This window comes from Melanaphis sacchari, unplaced genomic scaffold (genome assembly GCF_002803265.2).
Source record: "Melanaphis sacchari strain LSU unplaced genomic scaffold, SCAv2.0 Contig23_pilon_pilon, whole genome shotgun sequence".
NCBI classification, from domain to species: domain Eukaryota; kingdom Metazoa; phylum Arthropoda; class Insecta; order Hemiptera; family Aphididae; genus Melanaphis; species Melanaphis sacchari.
This window is the reverse complement of record NW_020271114.1, coordinates 1,554,279-1,577,955: the sequence shown is the minus strand read 5'-3', so window position 1 is coordinate 1,577,955 and position 23,677 is coordinate 1,554,279. Positions and strand designations below refer to the sequence as shown.

Sequence of the window (23,677 nt, the reverse complement as noted above, 5' to 3'; positions counted from 1 at the left end):
AATAACTAGAACATGATATAAATAAAATAAAAATATTCTAAACAATTTATTGGGCATTCAACAAATTACATATATATATATATATATAAATAGGTACATAAATCACATCAAGTCATTTTTAAAAATCAATACATAATTAAAATAAATAAATATAGATACATATAAATTAATAATACTGCATTTTTACACTTATTTTCGGTATAAATTTATAACATAATATTATAATGTGTATAAAATAATTTATGCTATCAGTATCGCACTGCAATATCCACTTCTTTCGGTTGTTCCGTCAACAATTTTTTGCTCGTTATTGCTTCGTCTGTAAACATAGATATAACATATAATTTTACATATTTAACTGTATGGTATAGGTAATATAAGTAATAATTACCATTAGAAGATAATGTATTAAAGCTATCTAGTTTTTTTCTACGTTTCACTGGACTGATCGCACACTGAGCAGAACCCTTACAGCGCACCATTTCTGAAAGCGAATCTCGAAGCCATTCTTTTTCTTTGGGCTCTAAAGTATAAGCTCGATTTCGCTGTTGGAATGGATCGATTTTCATGTTGTAAAAAGTCACTAGCCCAGTGACGAATTCACAATAAAGGAAATTATGTGTGGCGTTAATCGTGCGAAGACACGAATATGTATTGTTATTTGCGTTCATGCAGAAACAAAATGGTCCCTCTGTAGAAAGAAAACAGACAAAATCGTTGAAATGGTTTAAGATTTATATACGGTAAATATAGCAACTTATTATTTACTCTGATAGTATAGTTTTCTTAAATAAAGGCATTAAACAATTCGTTCAGTTCATATGATTATTATTTTAGCTTAGAGTTTAGACTGATGAATGTGTATCTACTTATTCATTCCAAAAATGTTTAACTTAGATATTAAAAAAAAAAATAAGAAAAAAAAAATTTTAGTCATAGTAAGTAGTAAGTACACTAAGTAGTACATATGTTGTTTGTTTAGGTTAAAATTCGCAAAAACCCATGCCTAATTATTGTTTTAAAATTAAAATGTACTTAAGTATGCATTTACAATATTGATAAAACGACGTTTTTTAAAAACAATGAAGGAACTGTTATTGTAGATACTAACACAAATTCAGTGATATAAGTAATATTATGTGGATAGTATTTGGTTTGGTTTTTATAGTTAAGTAAAACAATTTTGGCCGAATGCAAAAACTCCCAAGCTTTACATGTTATGCAATTATTATTGTGAAATCTAAAATTAAAAAATTAAATACAATTTGTAATTGTTAGCAACTATAGTTGATACTTTTATTTTTATTATTACTTTGACATAATAGCATAAGATATTCGTATTTATTTATAACTATATATAAGTATCACTAATCATGGTACATTATTGATTAATAACAATTAACAAATAAATGTCTATAAACAACTATTTAACTAATTAGTCTTATTAAGAATCAGCTCTCAATTACCGGCTACACTTAATTAATGACAAAATATTATTAAGTTATAAAACACATTTTTGAATTAAAGTAGATATATCTAATATATATTATATTATGGCATTTTTATGATGGTAAGTTAATTAAAATATCAGTAATAATAAAAAGTTATCGCTTAGATAATCTTATATGATTGTCTTGCTATACCAACCAATAGTATTTTGAATAAATAGTACAAAACCTGTTTCTATCATGAAGGTATGTATCATATGCTAATTAGGAACATTACCTGTCCAAAATGGTGCGGTTCGCCAATGATCATTATCATGATTAAAACAGTTCATTTTTTCTAGCATACACTCCTTATTTAGCTTAGAATTTTTCTTACGGAATTTTCGTCCTTTTTTCTTTTGTCTATCTGCTTTAAGCAGCTTTTTTACCTCCTTGTTTAATGCAGGATCATTATCACTAAACCTTTTGTATCAAAATCAATAAATTAAAGTTGGGTAATACTAGTAATACAAATTTATATGAGTACATTTTTGAATTTGCTTACATAAAAGGCGCACAATAACATGTATCTGCAGAAGCACTTTTAGTTTGTGATTTATGTCCATGATGTCTAAGAATATGAGGTTCAACTCCATCCACTAGTAAGCTATCAGGACTTATGCTATAATTGTTTACAGGTACCATCCTGTATAAGATATTGTAAAAGAAGTTTAAAAGTCAGCTAAAAATGTAATTAAACTTTTATATTAAGATAACTAATATTTTATAGACCTAAGATTCCATTGTGTTTGAGAGTAATCTGTAGGCAAATTATCAGAATCATCTTCATTTAGGTCATCGTCTGTGTCGTCATCTTCTTCATCTTTGTCATCAATATTTGGTCGCTTTGTTTCAAGGTGTTTTTGTATTTCTTTTAATTTCTCTAATTTTTTTTGCAAATTTGAAATTTGTTTTTGTACACGATTCTGACTGAATTTCCAAACTTTTGGATTGTTATATACAATATTTGTACACTTAACATCACCATTAGGTGTAACTGTACAGCTAGCTAGAGCAGAGTCATTTACCACTGTCATTGAACGTAAGTCATCAATTTGTTTGTTCAATACATTCTTAATCGAAGACATGTTATTACTGAGAGGAACCATAATGTCTCTGCGAAAACGATCTTTAAAATTGGCCACTTTTAAATTTCTGAAAAGTTATAGATTTAATAATTATTAAAATAAAAACTTTCCACTACAGACAATAAATATTTACTTAGAATTATATTTTTTGTTCTTATCCATTTCAAGCTTTGTGTACAAATTTCCATCAGCAGAAAAGCAAGTACATTTTTTAAGTCCATTTAGAAGTCGATTACGGTTTTTTAGATTACATTTATGTTTTCGCCATCTACAAAACACATTAATAAATATTAAAAATTAATACTTTATTAGTTTTCTTATAAAATACAATAACTTACCTGAATCCATCACGAATACAATGCCATTTTTGTCCAGGCTTACAAGGAGACTGGTAATCTGATCTCTGACATAATATAAAAAGTTCACTAGCTTTATTACCAACAACAACTCCCAAATCATCTTCAATACTAAAATCTTTTTTTTTTAATATTAATTATTATTCATTTTTTTTTTTTAATTTAAAGGAAATTACCATTGTTAATTGATGGTGATAAAATAGTAGATATTTTTTTATGTTTATTATGTTCTCTCCGACCACTGCTCTCAATCAAAAATGTATCAGGCCAGTGTGCAACAAATTTTTTATTACCCTTTTTGTGTTTATGGAATAGTTTGAATGCAGAACGACCATCCATATGAGCAGGGGGATTAACACCGGCAATGTCCAAAAATGTAGGTGCCAAGTCTATGTTAAGAAATATTTCATTTACTCTAAAATAATTAAATTAAATTATTAATATATGAGTATAGGATGAATGAATAGATAAATGCTATTTATTTATTCACTTACTTTGTTCCAGGTTCGATACCAGGTCCTCTTACTAACATAGGGATACGCACATCAAACTCAAATGGAAAAGATTTACCTTTTACTAAACCAAATTGACCTAAGTGATAACCATGGTCAGAAGTATAAATAATATATGTATTCTCTAATTCGCCTAATTGCTTCAGTTCTCCATAAACCTGGTAAATAATAAAAAAAAAAAAAAAATGTAAAAATAAATAAATTGTAATAATTACTTAATATTTTCACTTACTCTAGCTACAGCATCATCTACACTTTGCAATGTTTGCAATCGTTTTGTCATTAATAGATTTGTGAATTTTTTATGAATCGGTAACATTTGTCCAGTCGCTTGTAAAATCCACTGTTTATCAGGATTAGGAGCATAGTCATATGTAGGAGTGCTGCAAATAATAAAATATTTATAATTAATATCAAAATCAAGGATTTTAAGGATTAAAGCTAACAAAACTAGCAAAAAGATATATTCTAAAGATAAATATGTGAAAATTATTTTTGAGTTTTTTAAAAATTGATTTATTTTATGACTGGATAGTATTTTGTAATTATAACTAAAAGAAATAATCAAACAAAATGTATTCCTAACTGTCTAACACAATGGGTTAAACAATAATATATAAGTACAATATTTATAATTTATACAAAAAAATATTAAACATTATTGTAATTTGTAATATTATTTGTTTATATTTTTTTAACAGTGCTAATGCTAACTAGAATATTATAACAACAAATGGTTTATTAATAGACTTACTATTGTTAACATTATCTTTATTTTTTAGTAGCAACACATTGCTATATTAGACAGTTTAAAATATATTTAGCAAGACGTATGATAAGAGACACTTAAAATAACAGGTTTAATTTAGTATTTAGCACACATGATCCAGTTTCTATCATAAATTGTGCAGATGACTAGTTAGTAGTTACCACCCACAACTTTGCATAAATCTTGGAATTAGTTAAGACTTACTGGTGTGAAGTCACGTTAAAAAACATATCAGAGTATTGAGGTGCAGAGTCTTCGGGGCCGTGAGGTGACGGGAAACTCATTACAAGCATAAATGGACGATTGGGGTGGTGCTGTTTCGTGTGTCGAAGAAAATTTATCGAGTCGTTGGTGACCAAATTTGGATAGTAATCCTGTAAGTGGATTAAAAGTTAAGTGATTAACTATACTGAACAGTTATAACTTATAAACAATATTTACCTTATGGTAGTCGTCACCATGTTTAATTTTTTTTCCATTTAAGTTCACTGAATAATTGTAATATTTAGAATTCATAATAAGTCCTCCCCATTGACGCCAGCCTGGAGGTATGTAGCTTCCATTATATTTGTTTAAATATTTTCCAAAATATCCTAAATAAAGTACAATTTTAATTTATTGATTTGTCCTCCAACACTTTGAATATTAAAAAAAAATACAGTTTATTATAAATTACAATTTTATAATTACGAGAATTGATTTTTTATAAAAAAATAATTACACGCAAGAGGCACTTAAAAATACCTGTGTGATATCCTGCCTCGTTGGTTAAATAAGTGGCAAATGTCCTTGACTCGTGTATACTTTGCCATACTGGTCCGCTGCAATTGTCATTGTTCGTGAACACTTCGTGGTTGTGTGTGTATAAACCGGTAAGCAATGAGCTTCTAGATGGGCAGCACATAGGGGTAGTGCTGTAAGCGTGCTGGAATTCAACACCTTCATCTCTGAGCAATTTTTGTGTTTTCTCCATGTAGTCCAAAGATCCTATAAAAATAAACTTTTTTAAAAATAAATCACTTGAAACGTTAATGGATCATAAAATATGCACTTTTGCACATAATTATTTATAGATGCACAGTACACAGTATGCTGCGTTTTGTGTTTGAACATTAAAAAAAAATATATATATATTTATAACTTTATTAAGTGATCTATTAAGTATTATATAGAAATAATTTAGCTAACGAACCAAACTATTGAAGTTATGAGTGTAAACGATATATTTAGAATAATAAATATAATTTATATGTGAAACATATTGTTAAATATTGTCTATTGTTATAATAATTACTAAAGTAATTTCAATTTTGATCGGAGTTATGACCTGTTAGTTTTATTATTAATTGTCTTATTTTAGAATACCAAATTACTTATTGCATAATTGTTTTATAGTTTTACTGCATATTAATTTTTGAAAGTGGGTAATCTAAAACAGTAACCCGACTAAAGTGGAAGAATGTACGCTTTTTATAATCATGTCAACATGTCGTTGACTTTAAATAAGCACTGGAATTTAAAGTAAAGTTATTTTCATTGAATATAATTAATTAATAGTTGTTATAAATTAAAAGTTTATTAACTATTTAGCAACAGATATCACAATAAACAAAATAACATTGAAAGTTTTTCAAATACAAGAAATTAACTGTAAACTGCATGTCTGCATCTTCATTTTATAATCTAAAATTAATTTTACATATTAGAACATGTATAAACGGGTAGATATCGTTGGTACATGAACAATTTAATTAATTAGATAATACCTCATTTTTTAAGAGTCTATAACAGTGATTCTCAATTTTTTTGTTGTCACTGACAACCTAAATGGCTTTTAATTAGGACTACGGACTACTTTGGATTTTGTTCAAAAAATAAAAAAAGTCATGCTTTATTTTTTTAGTTTTGCCTGCAGATTAGTGTATTAGTTTATTAAAAACTTAAAAGCATATATAAATATAAATAAAATATAACAATACCAGTGTATCAATTACAAAAAAAATTAAATATACCTTAGAAATATAATTTTTTCCAATACAACACGAACCGGTCCCTTTTTTTATTGCAGACCGGTGTCGGTCCGCGGACCGGTGGTTGGGGGACATAGCTGGTCCATGATGCTCAAAAATAGTTATATATTTATAATACTTCTCTATGCCCTGATTTAATTCCACTAAGTTAATAAAAATATATAAAATATCAACAATATCACTAACTTACATTAGACTTAATATAAAAACAGCGATAAATCACATATCTATGTAAAAAGTCGTAATTTTAATATAAATTGTAAATTATGTGTAATACTAATAATACTAGACTTGATGGTCGTAATTTGTAATGGCATAAGTTTTGACTGTAGTACCTAATTATGTGTTGAATTTCAAAATGTATAAAAGTAAGCAAGTATGATTTGTATATATCTACTAGTATGTTTAAATTCTATTGGATTACATTAATTTGTTTTTTTTCTTGTCATAAAAATATTCAACTATTTTATGCATTTTATACATTTTAATCATTTCAAAAATAAAACAAAAATTTATTTAAATCGGAAAGATAGTCAAATCAGCGGTTTAATGCTCCCAGTGGAAGACGTACATAAATAAAAAAATATTGAGATCAAAAAATGTTAAATAATTTAATTTTTAAAGACTTCTTATCAAAACATTTGTATGTTCCTGATCTAGTAAATATTAAAGCTAAAATATTATCCGAAAAAAAAATGGAACATAATTCAAGTAAAATTATTATTTATATAACAGTAAGTATTCCTATTCCTAACAGCGTTATCAAATGTTATTGTTTCTACACTTATAACTTACGAGTGTAATGTGTATATCTAATCTAAAACAAATAATTCAGTGATACTGGAAATGTAATGAATGCTCTAGTATCTAATCCATTAACTCTGAATGAATAAGGAATTAAAAGAATTAATACCAAAAATATAAAAATAAACAAATAATGGAAGTAAGAACTTAGATTTTGTTGACTAATAATTTTAAAATTAACGGCCCAATTAAAAATTAAATTTAATATTTTGCTCACCTTAAGAGTTAGATAATTGGATCGCTATGTATAATAAATTATTAATGATTAATTCATAGTAATTAATTAATTTGCTATCATTAGAAATTTTAATCATTATATTGTGTAATGAAGAATTTAACCATTTTGTGCATTTACTATTATGTGTCTTAGGTATAATTTTATGCTTGAATGTAGGACAATTACTTTTCCTCCTCATCTCGAAACAATAATTTTCAACGGAGTAGATTTTGCAGTATATTTATATTTTTTAAGTCAGATATTTTGCCCCAATTAATATAATGGAAAGTAATATCATAATATAATATTTAAATCGGGGTTTATTGAATTAAATTTATTATCATTTTTTTAAATAAAATAATTTATTATTACTTACTAGTATTATTATGTTCAAATTAAACATCATAACACAACTCTGTCCTGCTTCAAGATCTCTATATCCCGTCAAGCGTTTTAATTTTTATTTATTAAATAATGTCCTTCCTTTCAAACATACAGTATATTTTTTTTCTTAGATCATCTTTAATATTTTTACTTTCCAACTATTTTTATATTAACATTTTGCTAACTAAAAACATTTATTTTTAACGCAATTTTAGTTATTTTTATTTAAAATACATTTAGTTGTAAAATATATTATTGTAACAATTATCCTTAATTTCAATAGTCATTTTTGAAAATTTAAAAATAATATGAAGTCGTATTAAATAAATTGTTTTAATTTATAACTGAAAGGTTGATTGATTGGTTGACCTCAATCAGACGGGTAGAAACATAACTATTTTATATTATAAATATAATATATTAATATATTATTGATAAATAAATTAGTATTTAGTAATAATATCGTCGAAGCAAAATGTATAATATTTGTATGAAATTATGAAGTGTAAATTTAGAATATACATTGAATAATCAATTGATTATTAATAATCATATTTGGAAATAATATTTCTAAATATGTTTAAATTAAAATAATACTTAATTATGTACCCATTGAAACACTATATTATTTATTTTAATTTTTTTTTTTTTTAAAACGTATAGGTAGATAGTAAAAATGTATTATAAAGTCTAATAATTTAAAATATATGTTAATATAATTTAATATATACGTGTAAACAAATTCAAACCTTTTGGAATACTTTGTTGGAAATTTACTTATTTTCTAAAATAAAAATGTCTCAAGTGTTTACTACATACTTTAACTTTGTATAAATAAACAATCTATAATTACACATGGATACTTAATGATTTTCTGATAGAATCACGAGGCGTCAAAGGATTGGCATATTACCAAACATTTTAGTCAACATTGCTATTGTTTAAATGTATTTAATTATATTATAAATTGTATATATTTTAACATTATTTTAGTATAAAAATTTAAAAACATTACGCTTTGTTAGTGATTATACAAGAAATATTATTTAAATCATGAACAACTACTGAATACATATTTTATTTTTTTGTAAAAAAAGTAATTGTTATGGTCAATTTTATATCGCGTGTTTATAATTAGGCTCTGGTACTTTAAGCTAAAGTAATAAATTGTAATTATTTCAAGTAAAACATTTTATAAAAATGGATATTTCAAAACATTATATTTATTTTAAAGCATAAAATCACAAAAATTTAAAACTTCTAACTTCACAGAATATTATTAAATAACTAAAGAAAAACAAATCTTTTAGAAAAATATCATTCATTTAATAATTATATTAAGTTATTCGTATATTATTTATGTTAATTTTATATATTTTTTCCGTTTTGAGTTCTAAAGTATAGAATTTTTCTTAAATGAAAAAAATAAAATAAATATACATACCTATTGCATAGTGTATAATATAAAATTTACATTTTGAATAATTCTAACACAAAAAATAAAAAAAAAAAATTGAAATTTAATGATTTCAACTAAATAATAAAATATTTTGATTGAAAAAAATAATTAAAAATCTTGAATTTCTTAGGTATTTATAAAAATAGTACCTATGCTCTAAAAATGCAAAGATATTCAATCGTTTATCAAAAAAATTATGAAAATTATCGTATCTACATCCCATAACACAGAAAGAATAATTTATATTAATTGCGCACCACCGCTGAATTTAACCAATCTCGTTTAGAAAATTAAAATGTATTAAAAACCAATATTTGTCTTTATGAACTATTCACAACTTCACTTATATTTATAGTTTTGTAATTTGTATAGAGCCAATAAAAATTAATTAATTTTACTTTTTAAAATCTACCTTTTAACCCTTATTAGTTTTTTGTTTGAGATATCATCTAAGTTATGTTATGATACTTGTCAATAATCTTTTATTTATTTATTTTTGATTAAATTCAATTTTTTAAATTTTTTTTATTATTTATTGTATTTATTAATACTTGGTTCTTTTTGAATATAATGTTTTCGCGGTTAATAATTGGGATATTTATCAATTAAAAAAGCTATAATAAATTAGAGATATTCAGAACCTTACCTATTCTTAAGTAGATAGAAAAATTAAATGCTAATTCAACTTAAGTATACAAATATAATACGATTATTTGTTGTATACATTTTAAAGTTATGACATAAACAATTATAACTAATTAATATTATTAAATGGACAGTATGTTTTAAACAATTTGTCACATATCTAAATAGATACCAAAGGAAAAAAATATTTACGAAATATATGTATTGTGATTATGTAAAATAATTTTCTAAAACTAAAATTAGTTGCATCGACCAATAAAGCATACCAGCTATAACTATATGCTAGTATTTACATACATATTTTTTTTAAATGACAGTTTAACAGCTATTGTCTGTGTGTTTTCAGATGGAGTTATGATATTAGTTAAATAATCACTATATTATTTATATAACTTATAAGTATAAGATTAAGATAATTCATTATTTGAATAATTTTAAACAATTTTAAAGTTAAATGTTAATCATATCAGCATTAATAAATCAAGTCACAGGTATGTAACATATAATATTATATAATACTCGAATATTAGCGTTTGAATAGAAACATTATGAACATTTTCAAAAGAATTCAATAGAGATAACTTGTACATTTAAGCGAGAAAACATTAAATTGTATTTATATGTATTATATAAATTAGAGAATTCTGATGGTGTATTAATAAAACATGGGTTGCCACGAGAGCGTAAGCAACTATATAATTTTTTTTATACCCAATACATAAATGATATAACTTTATAATAACACCGAATAACAAAATAAATAGGGAAATGCCGCTTACCTAGTTCCGCGTCTTGATCGTCGGTCAAGATTAGCACGATGTTGGGCCTCCTCATCCGGTCGCTGTTTCCGGTGTTTTCAGCGTGCTGGCGGTACTGGTGGTGCTGCTGGGTTTTGCGGAACTTATGCACTCGCCGGCGCGAGAACACCGCGTTGTCTCGCTGCATGAACGGGTCCTGGTCCAGAACTTGCGCCGCGCACCACGAGACAACCGTCAGCCACCATAGACACCGGCACCACGGCGACAGTCCACGGACGATGCCGCCGCTGCTCCGGGCGATGTCCATATAACGATGTTATTGTCGTGACACTGCCAATCACCACCCTTTCTTCTGAACGGGTGCAGACGGTTGTTCAACAACAGCCGATGACGGACCGGTCGTCTTGGCCGCGGACCGAATACATCACCTGCGCACAGGAATAAAAGAAATCGCGATTTATTAAAATAAATCCTTAAAAATATCTATTATTGTACTATCGCGGTCCGGTGGGTTTGTCGTCCCTCCGGCGAGGGATGCGGTGAGATGCGACCGACGAAGTGATCGAGAATCGGGATACGGACTGCGACGTACTCTCCTCACTGGGTCAACTCAATTAGCGTTTGGCGCACGAAGCGAGAATGAACTTCGTCTCATGTTAGCGCGAAGAACCAAGTCGCGGGTACTGCCAACGGCACAGTGTTACCGCATGTCGCGGCGCAAATTAACGCACCGTCCACTGTTTACACATTCAGGTCAACGGCCTTCCGGTCGCGACGGCTGGACTTCTGTTTTACTTCTTCTCATCCTCATTCCTCGTCTGTACCCAACATGCTTCTATACGTTTTTCTACACGTACTTCCGATACCGAACGGAAATTGCAATCATTACCTTTAATAATACCTGTTACCTAATTGATTCACCGGTGTGCGAGGAGTAGATTCTATAATAATTAAGCACTTATTATGACAAATCGGTATTCGTTAAGTCCAAGACAATCGCGTTTGCAATAAATCATGGCGATCACTGACTTTCTTGGTGTGACGAAAATTTCTCGATTTTGTATGTAAATAAACAAAAACATGTTCATAGCAGTGGTTACATTTAGATTCTGAGCGATGAGAGGTAGCTATCAACAAAACACGGTAATCTGAACTACGATGAGAAGTAAAATTTATTTTTTGAATGTAATAACTAATAACTATATAGTGTTTAAATAAGTATTCAGTACCTTTACCTCTTTTTTGTTATTTTCACAAGTCATTATAGGTACTGTTACGTTATCCTTGTAAAGGATAAAATCTAAAACATTGAAGTTAAAACTAAATAAACGGAATTGATTATGCTTTAAAGATAAAAATAATATTATTTTAATTAACAATAAAATAATAACATCGTATTTAGATCGAAATGAATTAAACCACGAATGACTACTTAAATATTCATATTACGTTTAGTCACTCGCTGTAATAATAAAAATGAATCTTTATGTATATATATATATTAAATTCCAAGTATTATACTGATAACTTTTAAACTTACATTTATTATTCATAAATTATTTTTACAATTATCAAATATTAATTGTCTCGGTCAATTTACAATACCATTTACCTCATTCAAGTACACTTTTTTTAAAGTTATGTAAAGTAGTTAATTAAATTAAATCACAATAAATTCGTTTATACGACCTTCGAATTAAGGTATGGACTTTGTTCTAATATCACTGTAAATATCTACCTCGGTATCTTTTCTTTCACTGTTAAATATTTATGTTTCAACCTTGATAAAATCATGTTAAGACAAGATAATTAATTTTTAACACTCATTCTCGCTCACTAAAAATCTTACTCTTAAAGAACAAATACTCTACTTTAAAAACTATACTACCAGTATATAAAACGCTACTAATGCCAATATGGACGTATGTGATTCAACTTTGACAAAGAAATTAAAATTTAAACAAAATTCAAGCATTCAAAATTACCACACATCGCAAAATTATAAGTGCTCTCCTTTTATATATAATCTGATCATACAGAAAGATATTAAAATTAAAACTATTGAGGAAAAGCAGTAATCTTTTATTAACGTTTCTTTATTAGATTAGAATATACCACCACAACCCATTGATTAACACAATTGGCTAACGCCTAACAATTAAAATAATTCTTTCATTTCCTTGAAATACTCGCCATAGATTTTAAAGAAAATAATTTCGTGATCTTCTAATTTAATCCACTTAATGGTCTAACCTACAATCCCAAGTTCAGCGTCACTTATAAGTAATCACGCAACCGCAATAATGCTTTTATTCTATATCGCACATATGCTTACTGACTACTGTATACGTTGTATTAATTATTTTTAATAAAAAAAAAAAAATAAAAATAAAAAACTTTTCAAATAAAATATTATTTAATAATGAATTATGATAAAAGTATATGAAAACACCTATTATGTTTAATAAAATGTGTGCAAAAATTACGTAGTTAATTTTCTTTCTCTTTTTATCTATTTTCATTTTTCACGTAATTTAATAAACTTATCATGATGTCGTGATAGTATAAACGATACTAAAAAAATGTTTACAGTTATCACATCACAGATTATTTACTAAAATCATTGAGTTAAATACTATAAGTTGGTAAAATATTTTTAATTAACAAGTCGACACCCATACTCATTAATATGCAATATGTACTCAACACGCTATAGATACATTATTTCATAAAGTTATGTTTAAATATCATCTATACAATTCTTTGTTATTAAATGATTTAATTATTTCAATGGTCGCAGAAGGGAGATACATGAATATCTTTTCAATTGTACTAATTGGATAAAAATAATTCCTAAGGTATAAATAATGCGTACTAATATAATAATATATATAATAAGATATAATTTCCTCAATATTAGGAATCATATGTTTACCTATTATGGAAATTTGAAAAATTGACATTACAGTATACGTGTTGATTTATGTGTTTGTAATTTATATTAAATGTAAATATAAAATTTAATTTTAAATGGTACATATTAGATTTATATTTATTTCAATATCTTTTTGAAAACTTTTAATTATGAAATAATATAAATATTATATAGTATATTAAATGATATTAATATCTATTAAAATCACAAATACAAAACAAAGAAATAACTGGTTTTTGTCAAGATTAGAAAACTGTGAAAATTGAATAGGTACCTTCTATACGTATAATAATGAATGTAATATATTATTAATATACACATTGACTATGTAATGTAACACCAGCAAGCTACACAAGAAGCACTGCAATAAATACGCTAATATAATCCAGTAAAATTATTATGAGCTATGAATCATATTATACAAAAGTCTATAGTATTCTTATTCTACAAGCTACAATGAAAAAATCAAAAATTTATAAGTGATATAATGTGTTTAAAAATTGTATACACTGCACACATATTCACAGTGAGAATGAAAATTACTATTTATGATATTAAAGTATTTAATATACTTTATAATATAAGAAAATTAAAGTTGCAAGGTATAGTGCATTAAATTAAGAATGAAATACATTAAGCACAGGTATACTAGATACATGAATACAATTATTTTAACTTGGCAAACTTTGTAGTTATTAGTTAGTGGATATAATAAAGATATAAATATTAATAACATAATATGTAATACATTACACAGCTGTTGGGAGTGAAACTAAATTATAAAAATGCGATACCTACTAGATAGTTATATAAATGTATTAAAAGTTTGTTGAGTATGTATAAACATGTTATGCCAATTAGAAGGCTAATTATAATTACAAATATGATGCACACACATGCATTTATTCTTCAATATTATTATTTGGTTAGTAGATATTATTCTGATGAATCATCGTTTATAACAATCAAATGTATTGTGATAAAAGTCAGCAAACTTGTTTTTAAAAAATAAAAAATTAAACAAACAATTGCTTACATAAAGAACTAATGATTACGTTAAATAAATAATACATATCGTGAGGATAAAATTTTAAATGAGTAGTACAAAATCGAGTTATAAGATATTCAAGCCAAAATTTATAAAACAGGTCCAAACTGCACCTTTGCTATACATACTTCAAACCAGACCAGTTAAAAATTAAGAACCAAGACTAGTATAATATTTTATCGGCTAACTACAAAAAAAAAAAAAAAAATATATAATATATACACACTTTATTATAATATATTGCCAATTATTAAAAATAGGACGGATCATATAAATATTATAAATACCTAATTATTAAATACATATTAATATAATCCCAATATCGTTGTAAACATGTAAATTGGAATATTAATTTTTAAATCTTTTTATTTTAAACATATTAAAGTATAAATGGCTTAAAAGAAAAGTAGCTTCCAAATATACGACAGTAATTTTTTATTTAAATTTAAAAAGAATTAATAAAAACAGAAATGAACTGATTTCTATGATATATTAAAATATGCAGCTTAAAAAACATATGATAAACAAATATTTTGAAAAGTGACCTGCTTAAAAAACTGTATTGAAGTAAAATAAATATATGTTAAATTGTTATAATGAACTATTATGATTAAAAAAAAATTAAATAATATAAATTGTCAAGAGTATTTTTGTATTTATTACAGTACAGGTAACTATACCGGTTTTTGTTAAAATAATCTATCTTCGCAGTTAGTAATAGTCTTGATTAAATATAATATGTATATTTTTAATATTTTTAATATTTTTATGTTACTATGTATATACACATTTTTTTAAACACGGTGTCTACAAGTCTAACTTTTTACAAATGTATTTATATTTTTAAGTAGATAATAGAAAATTAAAGATAGTATGTACAAATCCTTTTATCAACTTGAATAAATAACTATAACAGATGATTGATCATTGACGGCTTAATCGCTTAATATGTATACCAAATCGAAGGTTAAGATTTTAAGTCATGTACTTTTCCATAAATAACTCTTTGTTTAAGAGAATTGGAAGTGGTGGTTATCTGTCTATCATACATGCAAACATATGACATAATATAATTTATAATATATTTCCAACGTACCAAATAATCTAGAGATGGGATAAAATGTTGTAAACCCGATGTGAATTAAGTATGAAATTTGTTCAACTATATTTTGTAGTATTTACAGGAAATTATCACTTGAGAATAAATAAATAGATAATTATTATTTATGTAAATATTTTTTTTTTTTTTTACATATCTAGATATGATTATTAAATATTTCAGATCAGAATTTTTCCTTAAAATTTACTTATTCATTATTTATGTACCTAGATAAATGGTTTTGAAATAGAAATATAAGTACCAATATTGTAGACATAACCTAGACTTATCATTAAATAAACTTGTTAAATTATAAGTTAAGTCATAAACTTATAATTTATAACTTAAATACAACTTTTAAAGTTCTAATTTGTATACATTAGAAGGCACTGTAAAAAATAAAAAAAAAAAGAGTACAAAATGAATATTTTCGTGAATAACTTTACTTAATCCTCATGATTTTTTTCAGTTTTGGTTTCAACTAAGAACAAATTTTTGAAAAAAAAAATCGGTACCGGTTTCGATTCTGGTTCTTAAAACAACAGAACAAAGATTTCCGGTAAATACCAGTATATAGAAGTATATTATTTTTTAAAACTAGAAAAATAAAATAAGTAAGTAAGTATGAACTTAATATATAAAATTATAAAATCAAATCATAGTTGTTTTTATGAGATTGAAGGAACTTAAGTAAATTAATTATTTCTTTAAAAATATCCAAAACAAATTTTTGAAAATCTTGATTACGCGTTGTAAAAAGTTGCGATAACAATGCATTGTAGTTTTATACTTTCAAATACTCAATTATCTCTATCAAAAATAATTTTATTTAATTAATAGTCTAGATTTTTGAAAGATACTAGTGTATATGGCCAAGTGACTATGTTTGTAATTATTAATATACTAATGTTACTTGCTTGTTTACTGAATATATGAACAATAGGTGCATAATTTTCTTTGATTGAAAAGGATATTGCTATGGATAATCACTAGAAATTAATTGATACTAATTAGAACCCATTTTATACAGTTCCTAGTTCGTTTATAACCTTACCCTATTGCTATGAGTTTATTTCCTTTCTTTAAAAGATGTAAAATTCAATCATAAAAGCTAAAAGTTAAAATTATTAAAATTTATAACGAAAATTGTGCAATATATTGAGATTCAAATAAAAATTATAATATAAAAATCATAATTTTGGTAAATAAGTACTTAATTTAATACTTATGTTATATTGTTTTTATATACCTACATGAATTAAAATTAATAAATATTTCCAAATGTTTTAGTATAATACGCTATATTATTTTCATAAATTGTAAAACATATACACTATGTAATTTATAACTAAAATAGAAGTATATAATATTATTTATTAGTCTAATTTTCAATCTAATGACAACTTTACAAGTACATATTTATCACAGTAAGTTTTAGTTATAATTTTATTAGTTATTTTCTAAACTATAAAGAAACTATAGGATGATAATTATTACGATGAATCAATGATTAACAAACAACTGAATAATAATTTATAATATATAAAATATTTTCGATAACTGCGCATGTAAATATTATTGTTTTCTAGAACTTTTATAGATAATAGAAATAAAAAATTATAAATCCATGAATGTATTTAGCGCTTTAAATACATACATACATGGATTTTCAATAAACCAATTATTATTACTTAAATCATATTGGAATCAAATAATTCTATTCCAACAAATATTAGTACCAGTTCCGGCTTAAGCTCCTAAGAAAATTAAAAAATAGTTTTTGTTAAGTTCTGGTTCAAATAGATACCAAATTTATTAATTTAGGTTTCATGGCCAATCTGAATAGTACCAACAAACAATCAAACCATAAGTAGTAAATATAACATTGTTATATAATTGAATATAAATTTACTGTACTTGACAATTTTTACAAATTATAAAATATTTATCGGTTAAAATTTTCAAAAAATACTTTAGATTAACACTTAAGAAGCAGAAAAAGGGTAGTTTTTATTTAAAAAAAGCTTATATTGCTTTATAAAAAAAACTAAGTATAGTCAGTATATTTAATTAATTTATAACTTATCTACTAATATTGCTTATTTTCAAAAGTTCCAAAAACTAGAATTTTAATAGATTCTGAAAGTAAAAATGGGAATAAGCATTCATAATAAATCGTCCTGTAAATATGGTATAAAGACGGTTGATTACGATTTACGTTAATATGTAATTAGATATAGAGTAAAACATGAACTTGGTTCACTATAGGTCAGTTGTAGGACAATGCTAAATTACCAGGAATTGAAATTTAAACTATAGTAAGAAAAAACTGACAACGCAGGTATATTCTTTTTAATATTACGTGGTGAATTTTAAATTACAAGTATATTAGTATTGAATGTTGAAATGAAATATTTTTTCTGACATTGACAGAAATGTTTGATGTGAAATATATAGGAGTACTAATACCTTATCACACGATTAGGTATTTATAAAATATGTATTTCAATATATTATTCTAACCCCTGATGTAAAACACTTTATTATAAAAATAATAAAAGCAAAATTGGTTCAACAGATTTCCCGGTTAGTGCTTAAATTTGTATAAGGCTAAGATTCAAGGCTAAAAAACAGATAATCAGGCTCTAGCCAAGATGTTGGCAACATAAAATTATTCCTTTACATTATACATTTATATATTTAATACATAAAAATCTCGTGTTACAACAGAAAACGTTTGATGCGAAAATGTTCATTCAGTAGGTCTGAGAAAATGATGTTAACTATTTTCCATACCCCTAGGTGTAATTTCAAGTGTAAAATCATAATTATTTATTTTTTTGCTGGTTGAAAATAATTAATAATGCGCAACCAAGGATACTACTTATGGTCAATTTCCAATAACAATATACAAATATTATATAGTTTAACTCAACTAACAGAATAGCTTAATTCTTTCTGTGTATATAAATCGATTTAGTACAACATTAAGTACTTTATTCTGATGGATTTGTGTGTTTTGTACAATAAACAATGCCAACAAAACGCAAAGGATCTGATTTGGCCCGTCGAACGACTAAAACTACAGCCAATAGAGATGGAAGAACACTGGATAATGGAGATACGCGTGTGAACACGACACAATTGCGTGAGGCATAAGCTAAACAAAATCAACAAAGACGTTTAAAAGCGCGTCAATTTTTATAGTTTATACACGCAGAGCAAATGACTGACAATACAAACAAGTACATTGAGCATTTACATCTAATTCATTCCTTCGTCTAGTATTCGAGTATGGGCCCGATATTCATTTTTTGAATTCAATATACTATTATTATCGTAACTAATAAATTTCAAATTAAATCTCTTACAACATATGAAAATTAAATAAAAAACATAATTAGTCTCTTAGCACAATATACGATGATATACGATATTTTTGGTGAGTCCATCTTTAGCCAACACAAACTAATTGGATGGTTTACTCACGCGAGAACATGCCACGTATAATTGTTCGTGTGAAAAAAATGGTGTGCCCAAATCTAAACCACAGACATCGTTTGGCCTTGAGACTTATTGATTATTATTGCAAATATTAATTTAATTAGAAATTGAATCCGTTTAAATTCAATCGGGACATCTGTGATAATAATAGGAATTCGTACATGGGCCTCCCCAGGGGGGACAAGACGGGGCACTTGCCCCCCCTAGAATTTTAAATTTGTTATACTTGACGAAAAATAATAATGTACTATAAACAAAATATGTAAAAAAAAACCTTTATTTATTTTTTAAATCAATTTTCCTCCCCCCTTAGAAAAATGTCTGAGGATGCCCATGGATTCGTGGTAGTATTGCATCTTCTCCTCGGAACTTACAATTCAAAATCTGTAACGTTTTCTATCAATTTTTTAATGATTTTTTTAATGGGCCATTATCGTTCCCAGTACTCCATTCCTCTTTCAGTCATATCCTAGTATACCATATCCCAACACATTTACAATAACTTAGTTTTTTTTTTTTTAATAGACTGCCAAAATATTCATTAGAAATAATTTATATGGTAGAACAACGTTTGTCGGGTCAGCTAGTATATTATAATTAGGGTTCGAAACTTATAGCACTTAAAATCATTAAAATAAGCGCTTAAAAACATCATTATTAACATTCAAATAAGTATTTAAAAAACTTAAATTTAAGCAAAAATATTTAATAAAAAAAAAACTTTCTTTTTACATGATAAAGTAGGTACTAGACATAATTTGTAACTGTGCTAAAAATAATTTATATAAAGATTATAAAATATATCGAAAAAAATGATTAGGAAAACTTTCCAACTAAAAAATCAAAAAAATAATTAAATTTTTATATTTAAAAAATCAAACTTCACTTTCGAGACGTTTTGCCTTATTATTGTTTATTTTATCATAAAAAAAATTGCAGGAAAAAACCATAAAAAGTAGAAAAACAGGTCAAAAAAGCAAAAATAATCAGAAAAACTGAAAATAAGCATTTTTTTGAAAAATCGTTGAAAAAAGCCAAAAAAAGCACTTTCTAATTTCATAATTGAACGTGTTGTTACATTACATACTTTTTCATACCACTCTGCTACATTTTAAGTCAATCCATAAAAATAAGCAAATACTTTAAGTCCCGAGTCCTGATTATAATATTAGAAATCTGTCTATACTAATATTTCATTTTTAACCAGTATTATATGACATATTTTTTTATTAGCACAACATTTAAGTTTTATATTGCTATATAATTATAAATGATGTGTTTTTGTAATTTTTAAAATAATCGTGGACCCCGTATCATTTTAGAATACAAATGTAATTATTCATCAAAAGGATATGCTTAGTTTATTTCAACACAACATCTTGAAATTAAAAAATATATATATCGTAATAATTGATTTTTGAAGGTTTTATATTTATTTAAGTTAAGTGTGGGTAAATAACTATCACGATTTCGAAAACCCTTCGAAACATTCATTGAAGAAAATAAACCACGTAGTATACACAATACATATAGACATTTGTATAAGACTTACTGAATAGAGGGTACAATATTATAAAACGGTCAGTAGGCACCGAAATGTCTGCAGTCCAAACGTCCTGCAATCTTATACCTGCTTGTTGTGTTGCCCCACAACAATAGCCACATGTAATCTAGTCTACTTTTTTTCTCTCTCACTTTGGGGTCTAATATAATCCTTGTTTTTTTTTCAGTACCTACTCGTAGTATCATGCTGTGTTTAACATGTAATAAAAGAAAAATGGTCCCAAAAACCGAGAACAGATGGTTACCTAATGCTCCCGACTATCCACCGGAAGAGTCGCATGAGAAAAAGAAAACATCAATTTTGCAGACTTCGTGACCAGTAAACAGACACGGGAATCAAAATAACTGTCGTCCGGGATATCGATGACCTACGGTTGACACTTTGTCAAGGGCAGACAAATGAATTTAAAATACATAAAAAAAATGAGTATTTATTACGAATTGAGATGGTACATATATTTTTTTTTTTTTTACTTTACATTCTCATAAAATAAAAAAATACTAACACAAATGTCTCAATAAGTATGATGTAGTTATATATATGAAATTTACAGTACTTGATACTTTCACACTATAATTCATAATGTTATTTGGTAAGAAAAAAGAGAAAATATCAAAAAAATAAAAAAAAAAATACGTCACAATTTCAGTTTTTTTCTTTCCTATATGAAGTATTAATTTTACTTAATACTTAAAATGTCAAATTAAATATGTAATTATTACTTTAAAAATGATTGGTATAGATGAATCTAGGAAAAAAGAGGCAACTTATTGATTTAAAAAATTAATTGTAATAAGATTTATCAATTATATTATTAATTATATAATAATAATAATAGACAATAGTATTATATAGTAATGATTAATGAATGTATTGATTTAACAGTGTGTATTTTTTAAATTAAAAACTTCATTTAACTTATTTTTAATTTCAGTAATATTTCTGATGGAAAAATTAATGGATTGGTTTGTAATTTTTAAAAGCGTCATGGAAAACAAAAAAAAATTGTTAAACAAGATTTAAAATATAAGTAGCTCATACTACAACAAGTAAATTTTAAAAAATATCAACCAGTAAAAAGTATAAACATTATACATATCTAGGTAGAAGACATTAATCAATAATTAATTTCAATATAATATTTAGTTCATTAGCAAAATAATATTTTATTTTTGTTCTTTTTGTGACATTTATTGATATTATACTAAGAGAAATTCCCTTAAAACCTTTCTGGTATTAAAATAGAACTGTTTTATAAAATACTTGTAGTCTCACTTATCTTTATCCAGAGTTAGGAATCGTCTTATTTTTCATAATATCATTACTATTTTATATAATATGGAAATAATTAATTCTAATAAAAATAACTCTAAACTATAATCATATATATATATATATATATATGTGTGTGTGTGTGTGTGTGTGTGTGTGTGTGTGTGTGTGTGTGTTCTAAAATTGTTTGTGATTTCAATAAACACTTTAAAACTAATAAACAGAATAGAGACTTAACTGATTGTATTAAAATTAAATTAAATCCCTTGATTTAGTTTTTAGTTAACTGACTAAAGTTACCTTTTATGTATATAGGTATTAAGTAAACTATTAAAATATTTTATATAAATAGATATAAAAGCGCGTTTATTTCATTTAAAATAACTGTAATTTTCTATAATTTAAGAGTCTGTAAGTAATAATGTAAAACCATTAAAAAATATAAAATTATTATTTTGCAATTCATATATATGTGTATGATAAATAAAAAAATATACATAATGTGTGCATTATACAACTATATTAAAATTATTGTTTATACCTAACAATAATAAATATTCAAAAGCAATCAATTAGGTAGGTATATGTATATGTATATGTTATGAGTTTTCTATAAGTTTAATATGTTTATATGTTAGTATATTTTTTAATGAAGTTAATGGTATTGTATAATGTGCTGTTATATAAAAAAATTATATTTCTATAATATAAACACATTATACCCTACTAGGTACCGTTTTGTGTATCAGTTTATAAAAAATGTTTAATAATAACAATTTACAGCAATACGCGGCATAGTATTCATACTTTTTGTCGTACATAAATACAAATAAGTATAGGTGCAAGATTTAACAATAGTGTATAGCTACCTATATTCTAGATAAAAAAATCTGATAGGAACAAAAATGTATTCCATATAGGTACCTACTTAAGTCTTAAATGTACAAAACGTAATGTCATTCGTAATTTAAAATTCAAGTATTATTATAGTTAGATGTGCCTGTGTGTATGTACTCACTTGGTAAATCCGTTGCGAATTAAACTATAATATTGTAACACCACACACTGCGCGAGTGCGAAACGCACCGTGTAAAAACTGCCGTCATTTTATCATTCCGATTTGATCTATAGAATTTCTCGGAACGCTGAAAGGCGATTAAAGCGCTGTCTCAACATTAAACGTTGCGCGTAAAATTTAAAATAACAAATTGTGTTTAAATTTCGCGTTATCATTTGTTGATTGAACGGACTGGGCGCGGCAAGCCGATGATAACAATTAAAGAGAAACGGCGGCCGACGATGTCGGCAGCGGCGCGGCGGCAATGACGGCGTCACAGCAGCTGCACCAGACTGGTAAAAAAAAAAATATATATATATATATAATACGTTTTACCGGCTTACCGCACGTCGTCGTCGCCCGATATTACGTTACACACAAGGAGGTGGATGATTTTTTTCATAAAATATTTATTATTATTATTATTATTATTATTATTATTATTATTACTATCATCATCGTGAACACCGCTGTAGGAATGTACGCACGCGGTGAATATTATTCTAAACGATTCTTTACATAGTACATAACGCGTAGGTAACAACGAAAAATATTTTATCCATGTATAGCTTAAAGGTATATAAGGTATATGCGGTATTTATCTATATTCTATATACGGTCTAATATTATCTATATGAGTATGTTTCGCGTTAAGATAATATACCATAATATAATATATGCTGACTGTA

The 23,677-nt window shown here is 25.9% G+C and overlaps 1 protein-coding gene across 2 annotated transcripts; it reads right to left on the bottom strand.

The window, feature by feature from the left end:
• Positions 1-173: 173 nt before the first annotated feature.
• LOC112594547 (putative extracellular sulfatase Sulf-1 homolog) lies at positions 174-23,248 on the bottom strand. 2 transcript variants are annotated; one of them, XM_025339366.1, is made up of 15 exons: positions 22,950-23,248; positions 10,531-10,937; positions 4,957-5,199; positions 4,654-4,805; positions 4,417-4,586; positions 3,676-3,826; positions 3,426-3,601; positions 3,108-3,346; positions 2,914-3,049; positions 2,709-2,843; positions 2,220-2,642; positions 1,993-2,133; positions 1,726-1,910; positions 392-691; positions 174-319 (listed from the first exon to the last, which is right to left on the bottom strand). In XM_025339366.1, the coding sequence occupies exons 2-15, from the start codon at positions 10,814-10,816 to the stop codon at positions 249-251; spliced, it is 2,808 nt and encodes a 935-aa protein (XP_025195151.1). In that variant the 5' UTR covers positions 10,817-10,937; positions 22,950-23,248; the 3' UTR covers positions 174-248. The 2 variants fall into 2 exon arrangements, with proteins under 2 accessions (XP_025195151.1, XP_025195152.1); XM_025339367.1 differs by lacking the exon at positions 22,950-23,248 and adding an exon at positions 11,005-11,649.
• Between the last annotated feature and the right edge of the window lie 429 nt (positions 23,249-23,677).

Coding starts and splice junctions, on each gene's coding strand:
- LOC112594547 (XM_025339366.1), bottom strand. CDS start 10,816: ATGGACATCGCCCGGAGCAGCGGCGGCATCGTCCGTGGACTGTCGCCG. Junction 5,200..10,530: donor CGATCAAGACGCGGAACTAG/GTAAGCGGCATT, acceptor TTATTTTTATAG/GATCTTTGGACTACATGGAG. Junction 3,602..3,675: donor TAGATGATGCTGTAGCTAGA/GTAAGTGAAAAT, acceptor ATTATTTACCAG/GTTTATGGAGAACTGAAGCA.